The following is a 16722-nucleotide window of genomic DNA, read 5'->3' on the forward strand; positions in this document are numbered from 1 at the left end:
CCTGAGTGATCCCTCCAACCATCATTGATTCAGTGATCCCTTCTCTATCCCAGCTGCCTTCTCCCTCAGCTCATGAAGCAAGCTTCCAACTGTGGAGCAATCTTCCTGTCCCTGTCTCTACTGTCCTTGGGTGTTAAGTCTCATATTATGATATTTTATATTTCACAAATGAGTGCAGTTCTTCTATGTCTGCCCTCTCTTTCTGACTCATTTCACTTAGCATGATACTCTCCATGACCATTCACTTATAAGCAAATTTCTGACTTCATTGTTTCTAACAGCTGCATAGTATTCCACTGTGTAGATGTACCGAATTTTCTTTAACCAGTCGTCTGTTCTTGGGCACTCGGGTTGTTTCCAGATTCTGGCTATTGTAAATAGTGCTGTAATAAACATACAAGCGCAGATGTCATTTCTATTGTATTTTTTTGCATCTTTGGGACATAATCCCAGAAGTGGTATTGATGGGTCAAATGAGAGCTCAATTTCTAATTTTTTGAGAAACATCCATATTGTTTTCCAAGAAGACTAAACCAGTTGGCATTCCCACCAGCAGTGAAAGAGAGTCCCCTGCTCCCCACATCTATGCCCAACACCAGTTGCTTCTGTTCTTTTGGATGTGTGCCAGTCTCTGTGATGTGAAATGATATCTCATTGTTGTTTTGATCTGCATCTCCCTGATGATTAGTGATGAAGAGCATCTTTTTCATGTGCCTTTTAGCCATCTGGATTTCTTCTTTGAGAAAGCTTCTGTTCATTTCATCGCCCCATTTTCTGATGGGATTGGATGTTTTTTTCTTGTAGAGTTCAACCAGTGCCTTGTATATCCTTGATATTAAACCCTTATCAGAAGGGTATTGGGTGAATATCCTTTCCCACTCTGTAGGCTGTCTTTGTATCCTGGTCACTGTTTCTTTTGAGGTGCAAAAGTTTCTTAATTTAAGATAGTCCCATTTGTTTATCTCTGTTTCCACTTGCTTGGTCAGTGGTGTTTCATCTTTGAAGGTACCTTTAGCTTCAATGTCCTGGAGGTTTTTGCTGACCTTTTCTTCAATGTATCAAATACCTCTTATATTGAGGTCTTTAATCCATTTTGATCTGACTGTTGTGCATGGTGTTAGGTCAAGGTCTGGGCCCATTGTTTTTGCATATAGCTGTCCAGTTTTGCCAGCACGATTTGTTAAAGAGGCTTTCCTTGCTACACTTTATATTTCTTGCTCCTCTATCAAAGATTAGATGATCATATATTTGAGGGTGTGTGTAAGGATATTCAACCCTATTCAATTGGTCTGCAGATCTGTCTTTGTCCCAATAACATGCTGTTTTAATTATTACCGCTTTGCAGTACAGTTTGAGGTTGGGGAAAGTGATGCCTCCCATCTTTTTTTCCCCAAGAATTGTTTTAGCCATTTGTGGGGGCTTGCTGTTCCATATGAATTTCAGGAGTGTTTCATCAATTTCTTTGAAGAATGTCATGGGTATCCTTATGGGATTGCACTGAATCTGTATAATGCTTTGGGGAGTATTGCCATAATGACGTTAATTCTCCCAATCCATGAGCAGGGGATGTGTTTCCATTTCCTTGTGTCCTCTTTTATTTCTTAAAGTAGTGTTTTGTAGTTTTCTTTGTATAGGTCCTTAGTTGATTCTGAGGTACTTGATTTTCTGGGGCATGACTGTGAACGGGATTTTTTTTGTATCACTTTCATTTCTCTCTCATCTGTACATAGGAAAGCCATGAACTTTTGGGTATTGATTTTATAGGCTGCAACTTTACTATACAAGTCTATTGTTTCTAGGAGCTTCTTGTAGAGGCTTTAGGGTCTCTAAGTATAGTATTACATCATCTGTGAATAGTGAGAGCTTGGTTTCTTCCTTTCCTATCTGGATGTCCTAAATCTCTTTTTCTTGCCTAACTGCTATTGTCAATTATGACTTATGCACTGCACGGATGCTCTCAACCCCTGCTGCAGAGTGAGTGTCTGTGAGGGCCTGGCCCCTCACCCACAATGGGCTGACTGTCCAAAGCACTGGAGGTGAAGTCAAAGCATTTGCCACCGGAGATTACACAACCCCACGGCACCCCACAGAGGGCTGTAAGAGGTGAGGTCAGATGAGAGGAAAAATAAAACATCCCCTAAACAGTTCTGTGCACTCTTATTGAACTCATGCTCTGTTTTGAGAGGGCATGTGAGCCTGTCCTTGCTGGAAAAAGGTGGATTTCTGGGTTTGGTTTTGGGCCACTCCTGGCAGTGCTCAGAGCCTACCTCTTGGCTCTATGCTTGGGGATCACTCCCGGTGGGGCTAGATGGGGGAGAATACAGGGTGCTGTGGACTCTGCCTGAGTGGCCACGTGCAAGGAAAGAGCCCGACCCACCTGTGCTCCCTTTCCAGCCCCCCCAAAAAGTTGGATAATTTTTTTTTTCAGTAAGGTAAGAAAAGGCATTTTTGGCTGAGAAACCAGGAAGGCATAGTGGCCTCGCATGCCGGACATCATCAGACAGAGAACACCTGCCCCAAACCTCCTGCTCGCCACTGTTTCTGATGCCGGGTCTGTGGCCCACTGGCCGGCAGTGCTTTCCGTGGTCAGTGCCCTCCACAGCTATCTGCGGGGGCTCCTGGGTACCGCCTGACTGTCTCCAGCAGACACTTGGCCTCCCTGGGCTCCCAGTTCCCAGTCGAGGGCTCAGCCTTGTCCTGATCTCACCAGGCCTCCTGCCCAGTCCCGGCTCAAGCTGTGGCCTCTGCCACCTGGGCAGCGCAGGCCTGCCTGGCCAGAGAGAGGCTCTGCTTCCCCCCGCCCTGGGCATGGACGGGCCCCCACACACCTCACAGTCTGCTGGCCCCGGAAGTAGCGCTGGATGGTCAAGGCAGCCTCCCGCTCCCGGAGGAACTTCTTCCTCTGGAGCCAGCCCCGAATGTGCTTCTGGATCAAGACGCAGCCCTGCCTCAGCTTATCCGAGCGGAGCTTCTCTAAGTAAGCCACCTGCCCCGCTCGGAAGAAGATCTTGGTCTTCCCAAACTGGTACTGGTTAGAATCCTGGAAGATGAGAAAGAGAGAAAAAGAGAGAGAGAAAATTGCTCAGATTGTTTTTTTTAAATTAATAGATGGAAAAGGGGGTTAAGGAATTCAAAGACACTGGTATTTGGGCATATCTGTTTTTCGACATGAGGCTCAGACATTCTGGTCATGAAGCAGAGAATATTTCACGTTGCTGTTTTATTTAAAGGCCCTTTGAAGAAGCAGCTGTGAGGCTGAATGCCCATTGCCTGCATTCCTGGGAGCTGCTGCCAGCCGCAATGGGAGCCTCATGGGGAGCTTTGAGCATGTTGTATCTGCTCTGGGAGGAAAGAAGAGAAACCTGCAGAGGTTTTCTTTCCTGCCTCTTTTCCATCATTATAATAAATGTCATTTTAAAATTAAAAGGTCATAGATAAAATATTTTTATACATTTTATACATTATAACTATAAATAATAAGCTTCAGCAAGGTATCAGAGAGATAGAAGAGCAGGGGGTGCTTGGCTTGATGCGGCTGATGTGGGTTTAATACCTGGCACCACACAGGATCCCCTGAGCATGCCAGGAGTGCTCCCTGAGCACAGAATGAGGAGTAAGGCCTGAGCACCACTGAGGGTGGCCCCAAAACCAAAATACCAAAGAAAACATCTGGAATAATTGAAACTGCTGAGTGCTCTGTCTGAGCTTAGTGTTACGTTGGTTAGCATGTATATTGGTTAGTGTGTGTGTTGGTTAGCATCTATATTGGTCAGCGTGTATCTTGGTTAGTGTGTATGTTGGTTAGTGTGCACGTTAGTGTATGTGTATTTTGGTTAATGTGTATATTGGTTCGTGTGTTTGTAGATTGGTGTGTATGTTGGTTAGTATGCATGTAAGTTAGTGTGCATGTAGGTTAGCGTGTATGTAGGTTAGCATGCATGTTGGTTAGTGTGTATATATTCGTCAGCATGCCGTAGGTTAGTGTGAATGTAGGCTAGCGTGTATATTAGCTTAGCATGCTGTAGGCTAGCACTCCTATTAACGTGTATGTAGGTCAGTGTACATGTAGCTTAGCGTGTATGTAGGTTATGTGTATATTGGTTAGCATGCATGTTGGTTAGCGTGTATGTTGGAGAGTGTGTACGTTGGTTGATGGTGTGAGATAAAACAGGCCTAGGGAAGCCCTCGAGGTTGCGGGAGATCAAGGCTGGACAGGAAGGTGCCAAAGGTGCTGGATTCCCACTGGAGATCCCGGAAGCCCCCAGCCACCTGGAGAAGACAGCCTTGGTGTGCGATTCTGCTCTTAGCGAACAAACACTCGGGTGTGTCTCTTTCCCTCTTCTGAGGCATCTATGCCAGTTGAGTTCCAGAGACAGACTCAAGAGTCAGGTTACAGGGCTGGAGTGACGGCACCTGACTGATCCATGTTTTAATCCTGGCACCCCACACTGTTCCCTAGTCCCACCAGGAGTGATCCTGAGCAGACCCAGAACAAGTCCTGAGAATCCCTGGGCAAGTCCTCCTTCCCTCCCTCCCTCCCCCCCACAGCCCCACACACAAAGGATGAGGACATGGGTTTGGGGGATGGACCCCACAGAGCCTGCAGAGTAGTGACCGACCTGGATGAGCCTGTGTAAGACCACCTTGCACACCTCCTTCTTGTCGCTGAGCGCGAGGTCCTGCTTGGTCATGAGGATGCTGTAGCGACTGTAGAACTCAATGTAGGTCCACCTGCAAAGGCAGGGCAGGCTCAGAGAGGCTGTGCGGGGTGGCCGGGCTGCCCTGACTGGAGATACACCCCTAAAGCCCCACCTGAGAGGATACTTGTGTGCCCCCTGGGCTGCTCCGGTGACTGCTCTGCCCTCAGACTGGTCCCCCACCCCAGTTCCCTTCCCGGAAGCTCTAGGGGTTCCTCCTGCTGCATGATGGGTGTGGGCCACAGTGCCCATCATCACCGTTTCCCATCTCCCACAGGAATCCAGGGGCCCTCTCAGAAAACACTCACGTGTATGGCAGGGTCAGCTGTTTGGATCTGAGCACAGGTCTGAGGTTGCCCCCGCATCCCCCTTCCACACCCACAAGGCCCTACAGCACACCTGGAAGGGTAACTCTGAGCACTGATGCGGATAGTCTCCAAGACACCACACGCCCGCAGCTGCTGGACAATCCTCTGGGAGTCGAACCTTAAAGACAAGTCCCAAGGTTTGACACCACTCACACTGGCCGGACATGGCCATGTGCAGTTGGCCCCTCTCCAGGGCAATGTTACAGGAGCAGATGGCTGAGGACTCTGCTGAACATCAGGTGGGTGCTCTGCGGACCGTTCCAAAAGGAACAGAGTCAGCTGCGCCCTCGCCTTCCCCTGACAGCTCAGCCAGATGGCTTCTGCTAACAGTACATAAAAAGAACAGGCTTGTCTGGACACTTTAAAGCCCTGCAAACAGGGGCTGGAGCGATAGCACAGCGGGTAGGGCACTTGCCTTGCACTTAGCCGACCCAGCACCTAGCACCGTCAGGAGTAATTCCTGAGTGTAGAGCCAGGAGTAATCTCTGAGCGTCACCAGGTATGACCCAAACAGCAAAAAAAAAAAAAAAAAAAAAAAAAAAAAAAAATCCCTGCAAACAGCAGCTGGAGAGAGTGTAGGGGTCAAGGCACCTGCCTTACAAATGGCCAGTCCAGGTTCCATTCCCAGAACCATAGAGAGACCCCAAGCCCTGAGAGCAGAGAGTAAGTTCTGAGCACCTTGGGCTGTGACTCCCCCAAACCAAATAACAACAAAAATCCCAGAGACAGCAGTTCAGTAATTGCAAGCACACTCTCCAACGTCATGGCAGAAAGGACACTTGGAGTTGTCTGCCGCCTCAGGACACTTACTCAAAGGGTAATTTCTCATCGTTTGGCTTGATGCAGCGGACGTAGTGAGGGGTGGTGGCGTTGAGGGTCTCCATGAGTAAGTACAGGGAGCTGCGGAACTGGAGGCAGGGCCAGAGCACAGACAGCTGAGCAACGAGGTATAGACCAAGGCGAAAACCAGACCCCAAGCTGGCAAGTTAGCCAAGAAGAAGAGTGAACCTCACGCATGAATATCTATGATGAAAACTTTCAGCCCAGGACTGTTCAGCAGCGGGGGGGGGGGGGGGGGGGGGGGCACTCAATTCTGTCTGACAGTCCCACACAGCAGGGAGCTGGGTAAATAATATTCTTATTTTTTTCTTCCATTGCTATTCTTTCCATAACTTTAAAAAAATTTTATTGAATCACTGTGAGATAGTTAGAAACTTTCATATTTAAGTTACAATCACACAATGATCAAACACCCCTCCCTCCACCAGTGCACATTCCCCACCACCAATATCCCCGTTATACCCCCCCTTACCTACGCTCCCCCTGCCTCCATGGCAGGCAATATTCCCCATACTCTTTCTCAACTTTGGGGCATGATGGTTTGCCATACAGTCACTGAGAGATCATCGTGTTTGGTCCATTATCTACTTTCGGCACACATCTCCCATCCCGACTGATTCCTCCAGCCATCGTTTTCTTAGCGATCCTTTCACCATTCTCCCCTCTGCTCATGAGGCAGGCTTCCGGCTATGGGGCAATCCTCCTCGCCCTTGTATCTACTGTCCTGGGGTGTCAGCCTCATGTTATGTTGTAAGTAATATTCTTATGCAGAAGAGCATTTTGCTCCTGTGTGGCTTTGGCTATGGCAACAACCAGCTAATCTTTGCGGATGGAGTAGTTCACAGTTAGAATGTGCTGGTGAGGGGCCTTCTGAAATGTATTCAGATTCGCGGGGAGAAGCCCAGACTCCACTCCACCCGGAAGGGCCTCCCTCGGGGGTGGGAGAGGCCAGTGCTTTCCCCCACCTCTCCTCCTCCGCCCCTTCCTCGTACCTTGCTCCCCACGGTGCTCCGGAAGTGCTTACTGGGCTTGACGATTTGCTTGGCAGCCTTGACTGTGATCACTGGTCCGAAGGGGGAAGAAGAGGCTGGATGTTCCTGGAAGAAGCTGGCACAGAGGTGGAACTGGAAGACAGACGGTTCCTGGCTCTCAGAGTGCTGGTGCCCACCGCTGCCCGCCCCAGGTCGAAGGCTCAGCCCCTCTGCCTGCACCAGCGGGAGGGAGGAGACAGCCCCGCTGGCCTCTGCAGCCAGATCTCAGTCCCACAGTGGGGATGTGGCCTCAGGGGGACAGGCAAGAAAACGGTGTGAGTGTGGACGTGGGCGTGTCACTCACAGGCCAGGAGGTGGAAGCATCCACTGTGCCCGGCTCGGTGCCCAGACTCATGCTGCGACCCACCTGGACTCTCCCACAGCGCGATCTAATCTCTCAGACTCAAAACCGCGTGTTACTCACTGTATTAGCCCCCTCCCCTTTACAGGTTTAGATTAAGATTTTTTTTGGGGGGGTAGGGGAGGGACACATTGCGTGATGCTCAGAGGTTACTCCTGGGTCTGTGCTTAGGAATTACTCGTGGTAGTGCTTGGGGGACCATATGGGATGCTGAGGATTGAACCTGGGTTGGCTGCCTGCAAGCCAAGAGCCCTACCTGCTGTGCTATCACTCCAGCCCCTATATTAAGATAAAAAAAGAAACAAAAACATGTCATATATAGAATGTTGGATGAGGAAATGTGCTATAGAAAAGGGGGGATGCCTAGACCACCCTTGGCCGCAGTATTTAGAGAAAAGAAGGACAGAGAAGGAAAGAAATCGAGGGAAGAAGAGAACAGGAAGTAACAGGTGAACGGGCATTAGGGCTTTGGTTATCTGATGACATGGGTGAGGGTTATAGCCACATACCCCAAATATTGACTCAACAACACTGAAAACATGAGCTCTAAGTGGCAACCACTGGAACTTTGTAATGTGCCTGCCGAGGGGCAGGGGTTGGGGCGGGAGAGAATCTGGGAACACTGGGGGAGGGCAAAGTTGACAACTGGTGGTGGGATTGGTGTTGAAATATTTTATGCCTAAAGCTCAACTATTAGTAACTTTGTAAATTATGGCTTTTTAATGAAAAAGAAAGAAGGAAAAACCCATGGCAGACAAAATTGAGTCGAAGAGCATCACAGATGAGTCCAACAGCAACACAGGGCTAAAGAGAGCACAGGGTTAGGGCACCCGCCATGCCTGCGGCTACCCGCATCTGATCCCCGACACCCCACACGGTCTCTGTGCACAGCTCAGCTGGGTTTGGCCCACCCCACCCCCAAGCTGCAAAAATAAATAAAAATAAAAAATAAAAATTATATGACCCATTTTCACAAAATGAAGACTTGGGTACAAAATTCCTTTTTCTAAAGATTCTCACAAGCATTTAAGAGGGAAAGAAAGAGCCAGGAGTCTTTCTGGTTTGGTGATGCCCGTTGTCATCCAGGGAAGGCCCCAGTCCCTTGGGCCTGCCCCCCGCAGGGGTGCCATGGAGCACAGAGCCCGCAGGGCTGATGGGGGCTGGGTGCCCTGCCTTGAACACGGGCTCGAAAGGGCACAACCCCGTCTGCCCACAGGATGCTGGGTGCCTTCCACCGTGTATGGTGTTGACCCTCCCCGCACGCCATCTCCATGTAAGACACCTGTTTCTGTTGTTTTCCTTCCCTCCTTTCCTCCCTCCCTCCCTTCCTCACTTCCTTCTTCTCTCCCTCTCTCCCTTCCTTCCTCAGAGTCACCATGAGATTCACAGTTACAAAGTTGTTCCTGGTTGGGTTTCAGTCATACCATGTCCCACCAGCGTCTCTTCAAGAGTGCGCAGTTCCCACCACCAATGTCCCAAGTTTTCTTCCTGCCTCTCCACCCCCACCCCTGCAGAGGGCTCTATGGTAGATACTGCTTCTCCTCCTGCCTTCCTTCCCTGGGGCCTTACGGCTGCAGCACAGAAGACTCTCTCCCTCAGCAACGGATGTGTGTGTGTCTCAGTCTGCACACGTCTGTGTGCGGATGTGCGTGGGAATCTGTGTGCATATGTCTCTGTGTGCACCTGTCTCTGTGAACACGTGTCTCTGTGTATTTGTCTCTGCTCACGTGTGTCTCTGTGTGCATGGGCTACTGTGCATACATGTCTCTGTGTGCATGTGTCTCTGTGCACGCGTGTCTGTGTGTGCGGGCTGCTGTGCATGTGTGTCTATGTGAGTGTGTCTCTGTACACTCGTGTCTCTGTGTGCTCATGTCTGTGTGCAAGTGTCCGTGTGTGCGTGTCTCTTGTGTGCGCATGTCTCTTGTGTGCGCGTGTCTCTTGTGTGTGCGTGTCTCTGTGGGTGCGTGCCTGTGTGCGCGTGTCTTCGTGGCCACAGCACTGGCTGCGGGTGTTTCTGAGACAGCCGCATCTCTTCTCGCCCTGGAGCTGCTGTTTTGGCTGGGGCAAGCTCCCAATATGTCTCACGCTGTTTCCCGGCGGGAGACCCCTGGGAGCCCCAAAGAGGGACAGCCACAGCCTGCAGGCCTGACTGACCTTGCTTGCTCTCAGGAGCTCAACCAGCGTGTCGTAGACAGTATCTCTGTTCTTCTCAAGGAAGCCCTCACATACGTATTCTACCTGTGAAAGAAAGAGAGAGACAGTTTCCACAGAGGAAGGGAACCTGGACAATGCCCTCAGCTGCTTTCCTCATCTGTGCTGAAGATCAGCAAAGGTCCTGTGCTAGACTCGCCTGGCCCCTCCCATGGGCTGCAGGGCGGGTCCCTCAGCAGCTCTTCCACCAGCTGGCACCCCCTGCCATCCCTGGCCAGTCCACCTGTCGTTCCCGCACATGCTCAGTGAATGAGGGAAGGTCTGGCTCGGGCCTGCCTCTGCCAAGGAGGTCACAGGCTGGAGGAAAACCCTCAGTAGCGTCCTTCAGGTTCACACAGAAACGCTTTCCACAATCAGCATTAGGGCAGGAAGAAAATGGAGAGGTGACACGCCGAGAGCACAGCCCCCGACATCAGAGAGCCCGGCGGGGGCCGGATTCCAGGGAAGAGACTCAGAGATGCTCACACAGTGCCCCCAGGTCGGTGAAACTCCTGGGTCCCTCAAACAGCAGGAAGCCAGGGGACTACAGGCACCCAACCCCCGGCCTAGACTCTGGGAATGTATGTTAGTACTGACATATTAGTGTCATAGAACATTTTAAAGTGTGAGGAAACATCTGTTCACCTACTTGCCCAGTTGATGAGTAGAGTCCTTAGATGTTCTGTTGCTGAGTTTCAGGAGTGTGATAACCCTTTATCTGAGGTATGCGTGTGAATGTTTCTGACCCCATGACACCACTTCTTGGCATCTTTCCCCAAATCACAAAAACGTTCATTCAGAATCACCGCCACACACAGCTGTGTTCATCTCTGTACTCTGGACAACAGCCAAGATGAGAAAACAGGCCAATGACAGAGGAACAATCATGGAGCTGCGGTGTGTGTACACAGGAGAAGACTCTGCTCTTCTAAGGAGGAATGAACTCATGCAATCTGTAGCAACATGTGTAGAACCGGAAGACGTCATGCTGAGGGAAGTCAGTCAGAGGAAGGGACAGACACAGAGCGATCTTTCTCGTATGCAAGACTTAAAGATACAGCAGAAACAAAAATCCAAAGGCATCGCAATGGGAGAAATGATCCAAAGAACGAAGTTCCAGGGGGTGGGGAGTTTGGGAAAAAAGGGGAGCATTGGGGTCCTTGGGGGAGAGAAGAGGATACACTGGTAATAGGTGTTGGAATTACGTGCATGAGAAACCGTTAATTTGTTTTTGTTTTGTTTTTGGGCCACACCCAGTGATGCTCAGGGTTACTTCTGGCTCTGCACTCAGGGATTACACCTGCTGTGCTTGGGGACCAAGTGGGATGCTGGGGATTGAACTTGGGTAGGCGGTGTGCAAGGCAAGCACCCTACTCGCTGCACCATCACTCCAGTCTCATGAGAAACCATTGCTGACAAGACTGTAAGCCACAGAACCTCAAGTTAAAAAAAAAGTGTGAGGAAACGGCTGCAGGACTCTCAAGGTGGGCAGAGGGATGCGGGCATGGCCTCTGCTTTATCCACAGGTGTAAAAAAGTTCTCCTGGGGCCTTGGGCTGGGAGACACTCAGCGGGACGAGCAGGCTTGGCTGGCCAGAGATCTGGGCTTGAGCACTTGCGTGTTCCCTCCTTGAGCATCGCCAGGAGTGGTCCCCACATGTAGATCGAAGAGTTGCCACAGCACAGCCCTGTGGTATTCAAAGCCCAGACAAACATGAAGCAAAGAAGTGATGCTTGGCTCAGCAACCAGAGTCCCGTGTGTGAAGCCCATGGGGCGGTGAATTCTTCCAGATTTCACTGGGGGTGTTTCATGGGCCTACAGAGGTGTGACAGATGGCTTCCCCAGTCCAGGGAGACCATTGGTGTGGACAGTATCAGCTGAGTGCCTTGGTGGGGAACTCAGGGTCTGTCTGCACCTAAGTGCTGCGTCCTTTCAAAATGACACCAGATGCTTCGTCTGATGGATGAACTGACACCCTACAACAGCCTTTTGGCGTATGTTGTTTCTTCTGCCCATTTTCAATCCACCCAAAATGCTACATCATCATTTCTTTCCTTCTGGGGGCATGGGCTCCCCACCAGTTCTCTGGGGACCACAGCTGGCGACACATGGCCCACCCAGGGGGCTCCACACCACGGCTGATGCTGGGGGGCCTCCCAGTGATTGGGTGTAGACGTGACCTGGACCCGGAATGCTCCAGCTCTGCATACTGAGCCATCTCCTGTTCAGTATTACTCTCTTCCAAGTTGACTTGGGCTCCGGAGATAAGGAAGGTGTGCCACTGTCCTGTGCGGAGAGTGTCACCTTGTGCTAGGAAGTGGGACTCTGTCCTCATCCTGTCCTGCTAAGCTTTTCCATGTGAAACGTTCTGCCCGCTGGGGGCTATTCAGCGCCTCAACAGCTGTCCGGACACACATGGCAACACGGCTTTCTCCTTGCCCAAACTGCCAGTTGGGCGCAATTGGTGGGCTCTGCCCTGCCCACCAGCAGCGGGAACTGACCACCATGAGCCCTGTCGCCCACTGCCCCCGGCCAGGCCTGGGAGCAACCCTCAATGAACAGCGTCAGAGCAGGTGTCCTGGGGGCAGACGAGGTGGGAGACCGCACTAGGGAAGGTGGGTGGGTCATTTCTCTCCAGACCGCACCATGTTCTAAGCATTTTATAATGTGATTTTATTTTCATTTGTGGGGAATCTCTCAAGCAGTGCTGGGGGGGGCAAGAGTCCCCTCCCCAGCAATTCTTGGTCAACTGGGCTGGTGATCCAATGTGGAGGTGCAAGGATGTGGCATGATGACAGGCCCCCCCACCCCTGGAGGGACTTGGGGGTGTCTGGGGCTGTGTCTAGTGATGCTTGGGGACCTTGGGGTGCTGGGGGTCGCATCGGAGTAAGCCCCATGCAAGGCAAACATAAGTCCTCTCCAGCCTTAGCAATGTGACTGCAAAAATAGCATTTTTTGGGTAACAGTAGTATTTGTTGTACAAAAATAGGAAACATAGAAAAGAAAAGATAAAAATTGCCTAGAAAGGGGTGGAGCAATAGCACAGTGGGTAGGGCGTTTGCCTTGCATGCGGTTGACCTGGGTTCGATTCCCAGCCTCCCATATGGTCCCCCAAGCACTGCCAGGAGTGATTCCCGAGTGCAGAGCCAGGAGAAACCCCTGAGCATCAGCTGGGTGTGACCCAAAAAGCAAAAAAAAAAATTGCCTAGAAAACCCATTGTCCTAAGTGAACCTTTGTAACCACTATAATACATAAAGTAGACAACAAAGTCTTCAAAGACAGTTAAGTGTTCATTATAGGAGACAATGATGGACGTTGTCTTGATTAAAGGAATTTCACAGAGAGAACTAGTGAGAGGTGAATCAATTCACAATAAATCCAAAGCAGAAATGATCAGCAGTACTTTCTATCTGTCAAACGGCACCATCAAGGGCAGAGAGAGTCCTGGGGAAGGTGCTTGCCTGCATATGGTGGGCAGAGAGGAATAGCCCTGGGCACCACTGGGTGTTTGTTCCCCACTGGACAATCTAAAGCCAAGAATTTTGGGATTTAAAAAAAAGAACTATTAACGTGCATGTCATTCATCAAAGCACTAAGACTGAAATCTGGGCAGATTTCTTCCTTCCTTCCTTCCTTCCTTCCTTCCTTCCTTCCTTCCTTTTGTTTTGAGCCACACCTGGTGGTCACTGTCACTACTGTCATCCTGTTGTTTATCGATTTACTCGAGCGGGCTCCAGTAACATCTCCATTCATCCCAGCCCTGAGATTTTAGCAGCCCCTCCTTACTCATCTTTCCCAACGCTGCCGTGTTGGAAGCTCTTTCAGGGTCAGGAGAATGAGACCCGTTTATTGTTACTGTGTTTGGCATATTGAATACGCTACAGGTAGCTCGCCGGGCTCTGCTGTGTGGGCGGGATACTTTCAGTATTTTGGTAGCTTGCTGGGCTCTCTGATATGTATGTGTATATATATATATATATACACACATATATATATATATATACACACATCCCTCTATGATTCGTTGCTTTCTGTCTGAATCCCATGAAATATGGTGTGGTAATTATGGAAAATTATGGGTAGGGAGTATCTTATGATGTGTCTCACACCTGGAGGTACTTAGGGTTTACTCCTGGCAGTGCTCAGGGAACACGTGGGATGCCGGGATTGAACCTGGTTTGGCGTGTGCAAAGCGAATGCCCTCCCTGCTTTGCTGTCACTCTGGCCCCAAATCTGGGCAGATTCTGCCTGCCCTCTGCCCCTGCTCCCAACCTCACCTACCTTGTCAGCGAAGTGCTGGATGATGAACGATGTGTTTGACATTCTGGGCTTCTCAAACAAAGGGTTCTTCTTGACAAAATTATTATACAGCTTTTGAAGCCAGTTCTCATCTGTTCCGTGTGGCAGCTGCAAACAGAAGGGACGTGAGAAATAGAAGATGGCTAGCGACGAGAAGCGCAGGTTCTGAGACGCGGAGATAACCTGCACCTCAGTGTTGCTCAAGACCTGCAAGTCTTTTTTATAAAGCGCTTCTAGGTTTAAATCTGTCCTGCACCTGAATATTCAGAGTCGCAAGCAAAGATATCAGTCCCTTTTTTGAAGGATAAGAGGATAGGCACTAAAAAGAAATGGCTTCGAAATGAATTTTAAATGGCTTTAACATAAAATTGCAAAAGGGAGATTAATTCGCTTCTCCCCGAATAAGTGCACGGCTCTCAGGGGCAAGAACCCTGCACGGCACTTTACACATGTTTGGATGAGCCTCACTCATGAGGGAGCCAAGGAGGAACCCAGGAGTGCGGGACTTGGGGCTGAGATCTCCAACCTGCTCGGATCAAGACCGGGCCTCCTCCACCCAGATCCCCAGTTTTCCAGTAGCTTGGCAGTCACACCACAGACTTCCCCGGGCGCCACATAATCTCATTAATGGCCAAGATTTAGAGACTATAAAATAAAACTCCCAAAAGGAGCGATAGAGTATTTCCTGGAGCGCCCGGCAGCATTCACGGCCACGTGACCTCTTATACTCTAGTCCGCTGATGTACCTAAAGCAGCACACACGTGTTTGGCTTTATCATACTTGCTTGCATTCTCTTACATACAAGCTTAAATGGCTCCAGAATGAAATACAACAACCTTCACACACTTCCCTCTTATTGTGGTAGGAAGATGTTCATTGGTTTGACGGGTGTTTGAATATTATCCATAATGAACTATTGCAAACTACTTTATGAAAATAAAATGTATAAGAATGGCAAAAAAAAAAATAAAAAGAACCCTGCGTGATCTGGCTCCACAGGCGGGATCTTCACCCTCAGTCCAGAGCAGAGACAGGCACCCAATGGCTGTCCTCTGGTCCCACCTTCTAGAAAGCTGCTTTTCTTTTTCTTTTGGGGAGGATCATGTCTAGTGATGTTTGGGCGTTACTCCTGGCTCTGCACTCAGGGATCACGCCCAGCAGTGCTCAGGGGACCGTATCGAATGGTGGGATGAACCCAGGTTGGCTGTGTGCAGGGCAAACGCCCTGCCCGCTGTGCTCCCCTCTAGTCAACCCCAAAGCCGGCTTTCCTGAGCTTAGTGCTGCGGGCTCGTCCTTCTGGAAGCAGGCTAGCTGCCGTGGGTGGCTATAACACTCCTTGGCGTTCAGGTCCACTCAGTCTCACACCCTGCAGTGTCCACATGCCTCCTGTCCACTCCCCTGCACACCGCTCACCCATGACTTTGAGTGGGTGAACCCAGAGGCTCCCTTGCTCCTTTTGGAAGGGCCGGCATTATGGCTGGCAACCATGAAACAGCACTTGAAGCAATGACAGTCTCCAAATTATCATCAATGTCCAAGTCTGACAAGAAACAGAATCGAGCTCCTGTGGAGCCGGCTCGAGGCAGGAAGCATGGCTTTGTGTGCGGGGGGTGGGGGGTGCGGTGGGGAAAGGGGAGCGGGGGGGGGGGGGCAGGTTTCCCTGCACCTCCCGGTCCACTCCAAGCACCTCCAGGCGTGACCGACTCTCCAGCATGCTAGGTGCAGCCCCAAGCACTGCCAGGTGTGGCCCCCAAACAAAAGAAACGAAAGAAACAAAACTGATAATTTAAATACCAGAATATAATCTTGATACCAAAACTCAAACGCGTACTAATCCTGCAGATGGTTTGCTCCTGGCCAACTGTGCTGACTCCACATAACATTGTTCCTTTTAGGTTTTGTTTTCGTTTTTTATTTGGGCTACACCCAACAGTGCTCAGGGTTTACTCCAGGCTCTGGGATCACACCTGGTTGTATACTGGGACCCAGTGGAGTGCCGGGATGAACTCAGGTCAACTGCACAAGCCAAGTCCCTGACGTTGCTCCTTTTAGAAGATTGTAACAGGAAGACCCTCAGACACCGTTTTGATCAAATCCTAGGGCTGTTAAGCTTTCTGCCGTATCTTTCAGAAGATGACTCACAACAGTGCGGAAGGAAGAGAAAAACTCCATTTTTGTTTGTCTTCGGCACGTGGTGAGTTCGAGTCTATCTACCCCTTTCAAGGACTGTCTCAGAGACCACCTCCTCACCGGATGTGCCAAGCAGCAGGCCTGCTACCTAAGGGGGGTTACAGACACGAGAGTGGGAGTTGGGGGGGGTGCCTTCTGCCATCGACCACTATCCTGGCACTAGTGTCTAAACATCTGGCACCATTCAGGACTTCACTATTTGCTTTTTTAAAATCCACTTTGGAATATTCTCTTCTGTTCCTAGTCAAAAATTTATTGTTAGCCTCACAAATGAATCTTCGAATAGAGCAGCTTACTGCAGAAATATCTCCAGACCTTGGACCAGGCTGATTTCATTGGGGGCACCTCGGATGGGAGCAGGCGTTGTCCCTCCGTCTGCTCCAGATGAACCCCAGCGACGGCAAACCTCTAGAGTCTACTCCTGGCCACCCTCACGGCTGATCTTCACAGGCTTGTCCCGAGCCCCCCACGCAAGGAATGAATCCGCTGAAAAACCCAGGTATGTGGAACCAATGACCGAAAACTCCAGGCTCCAAGGAGCCAGGAATGGGCCACCCCTTCCCACCTTCCTGCCCTTCAGGGGTCCTGGCTGTCACATCCATGCACTGCCTCTGGGCACATTAACGGCCATGATCCAGAGACTCACAAATGAATCTCAGAGCAGCTTGCTGCAGAGATGGCTCCGGACCCCAATTATTTCAAGCTTTAGAATTCCAAGAGCGTGTGGCTGCTTTTGAGGCCGCG

The 16722-nt window shown here is 50.2% G+C and overlaps 1 protein-coding gene across 1 annotated transcript in view; it reads right to left on the bottom strand.

The window, feature by feature from the left end:
* The window catches only part of MYO5C (myosin VC), a 104746-nt gene that overhangs the window by 45916 nt on the left and 42108 nt on the right, over positions 1-16722 (bottom strand). Inside the window, exons 13-19 of the mRNA XM_056115276.1 lie at positions 13770-13895; positions 9452-9535; positions 6898-7029; positions 5876-5973; positions 5097-5183; positions 4620-4731; positions 2829-3040 (exon numbers count right to left, since the gene is read on the bottom strand). Of these exons, the coding sequence (XP_055971251.1) occupies positions 2829-3040; positions 4620-4731; positions 5097-5183; positions 5876-5973; positions 6898-7029; positions 9452-9535; positions 13770-13895 (851 nt within the window). The remainder of the gene's footprint in view (positions 1-2828; positions 3041-4619; positions 4732-5096; positions 5184-5875; positions 5974-6897; positions 7030-9451; positions 9536-13769; positions 13896-16722) is intronic.

This window comes from Sorex fumeus, unplaced genomic scaffold (genome assembly GCF_029834395.1).
Source record: "Sorex fumeus unplaced genomic scaffold, SorFum_2.1 ptg000029l, whole genome shotgun sequence".
NCBI lineage: Eukaryota > Metazoa > Chordata > Mammalia > Eulipotyphla > Soricidae > Sorex > Sorex fumeus.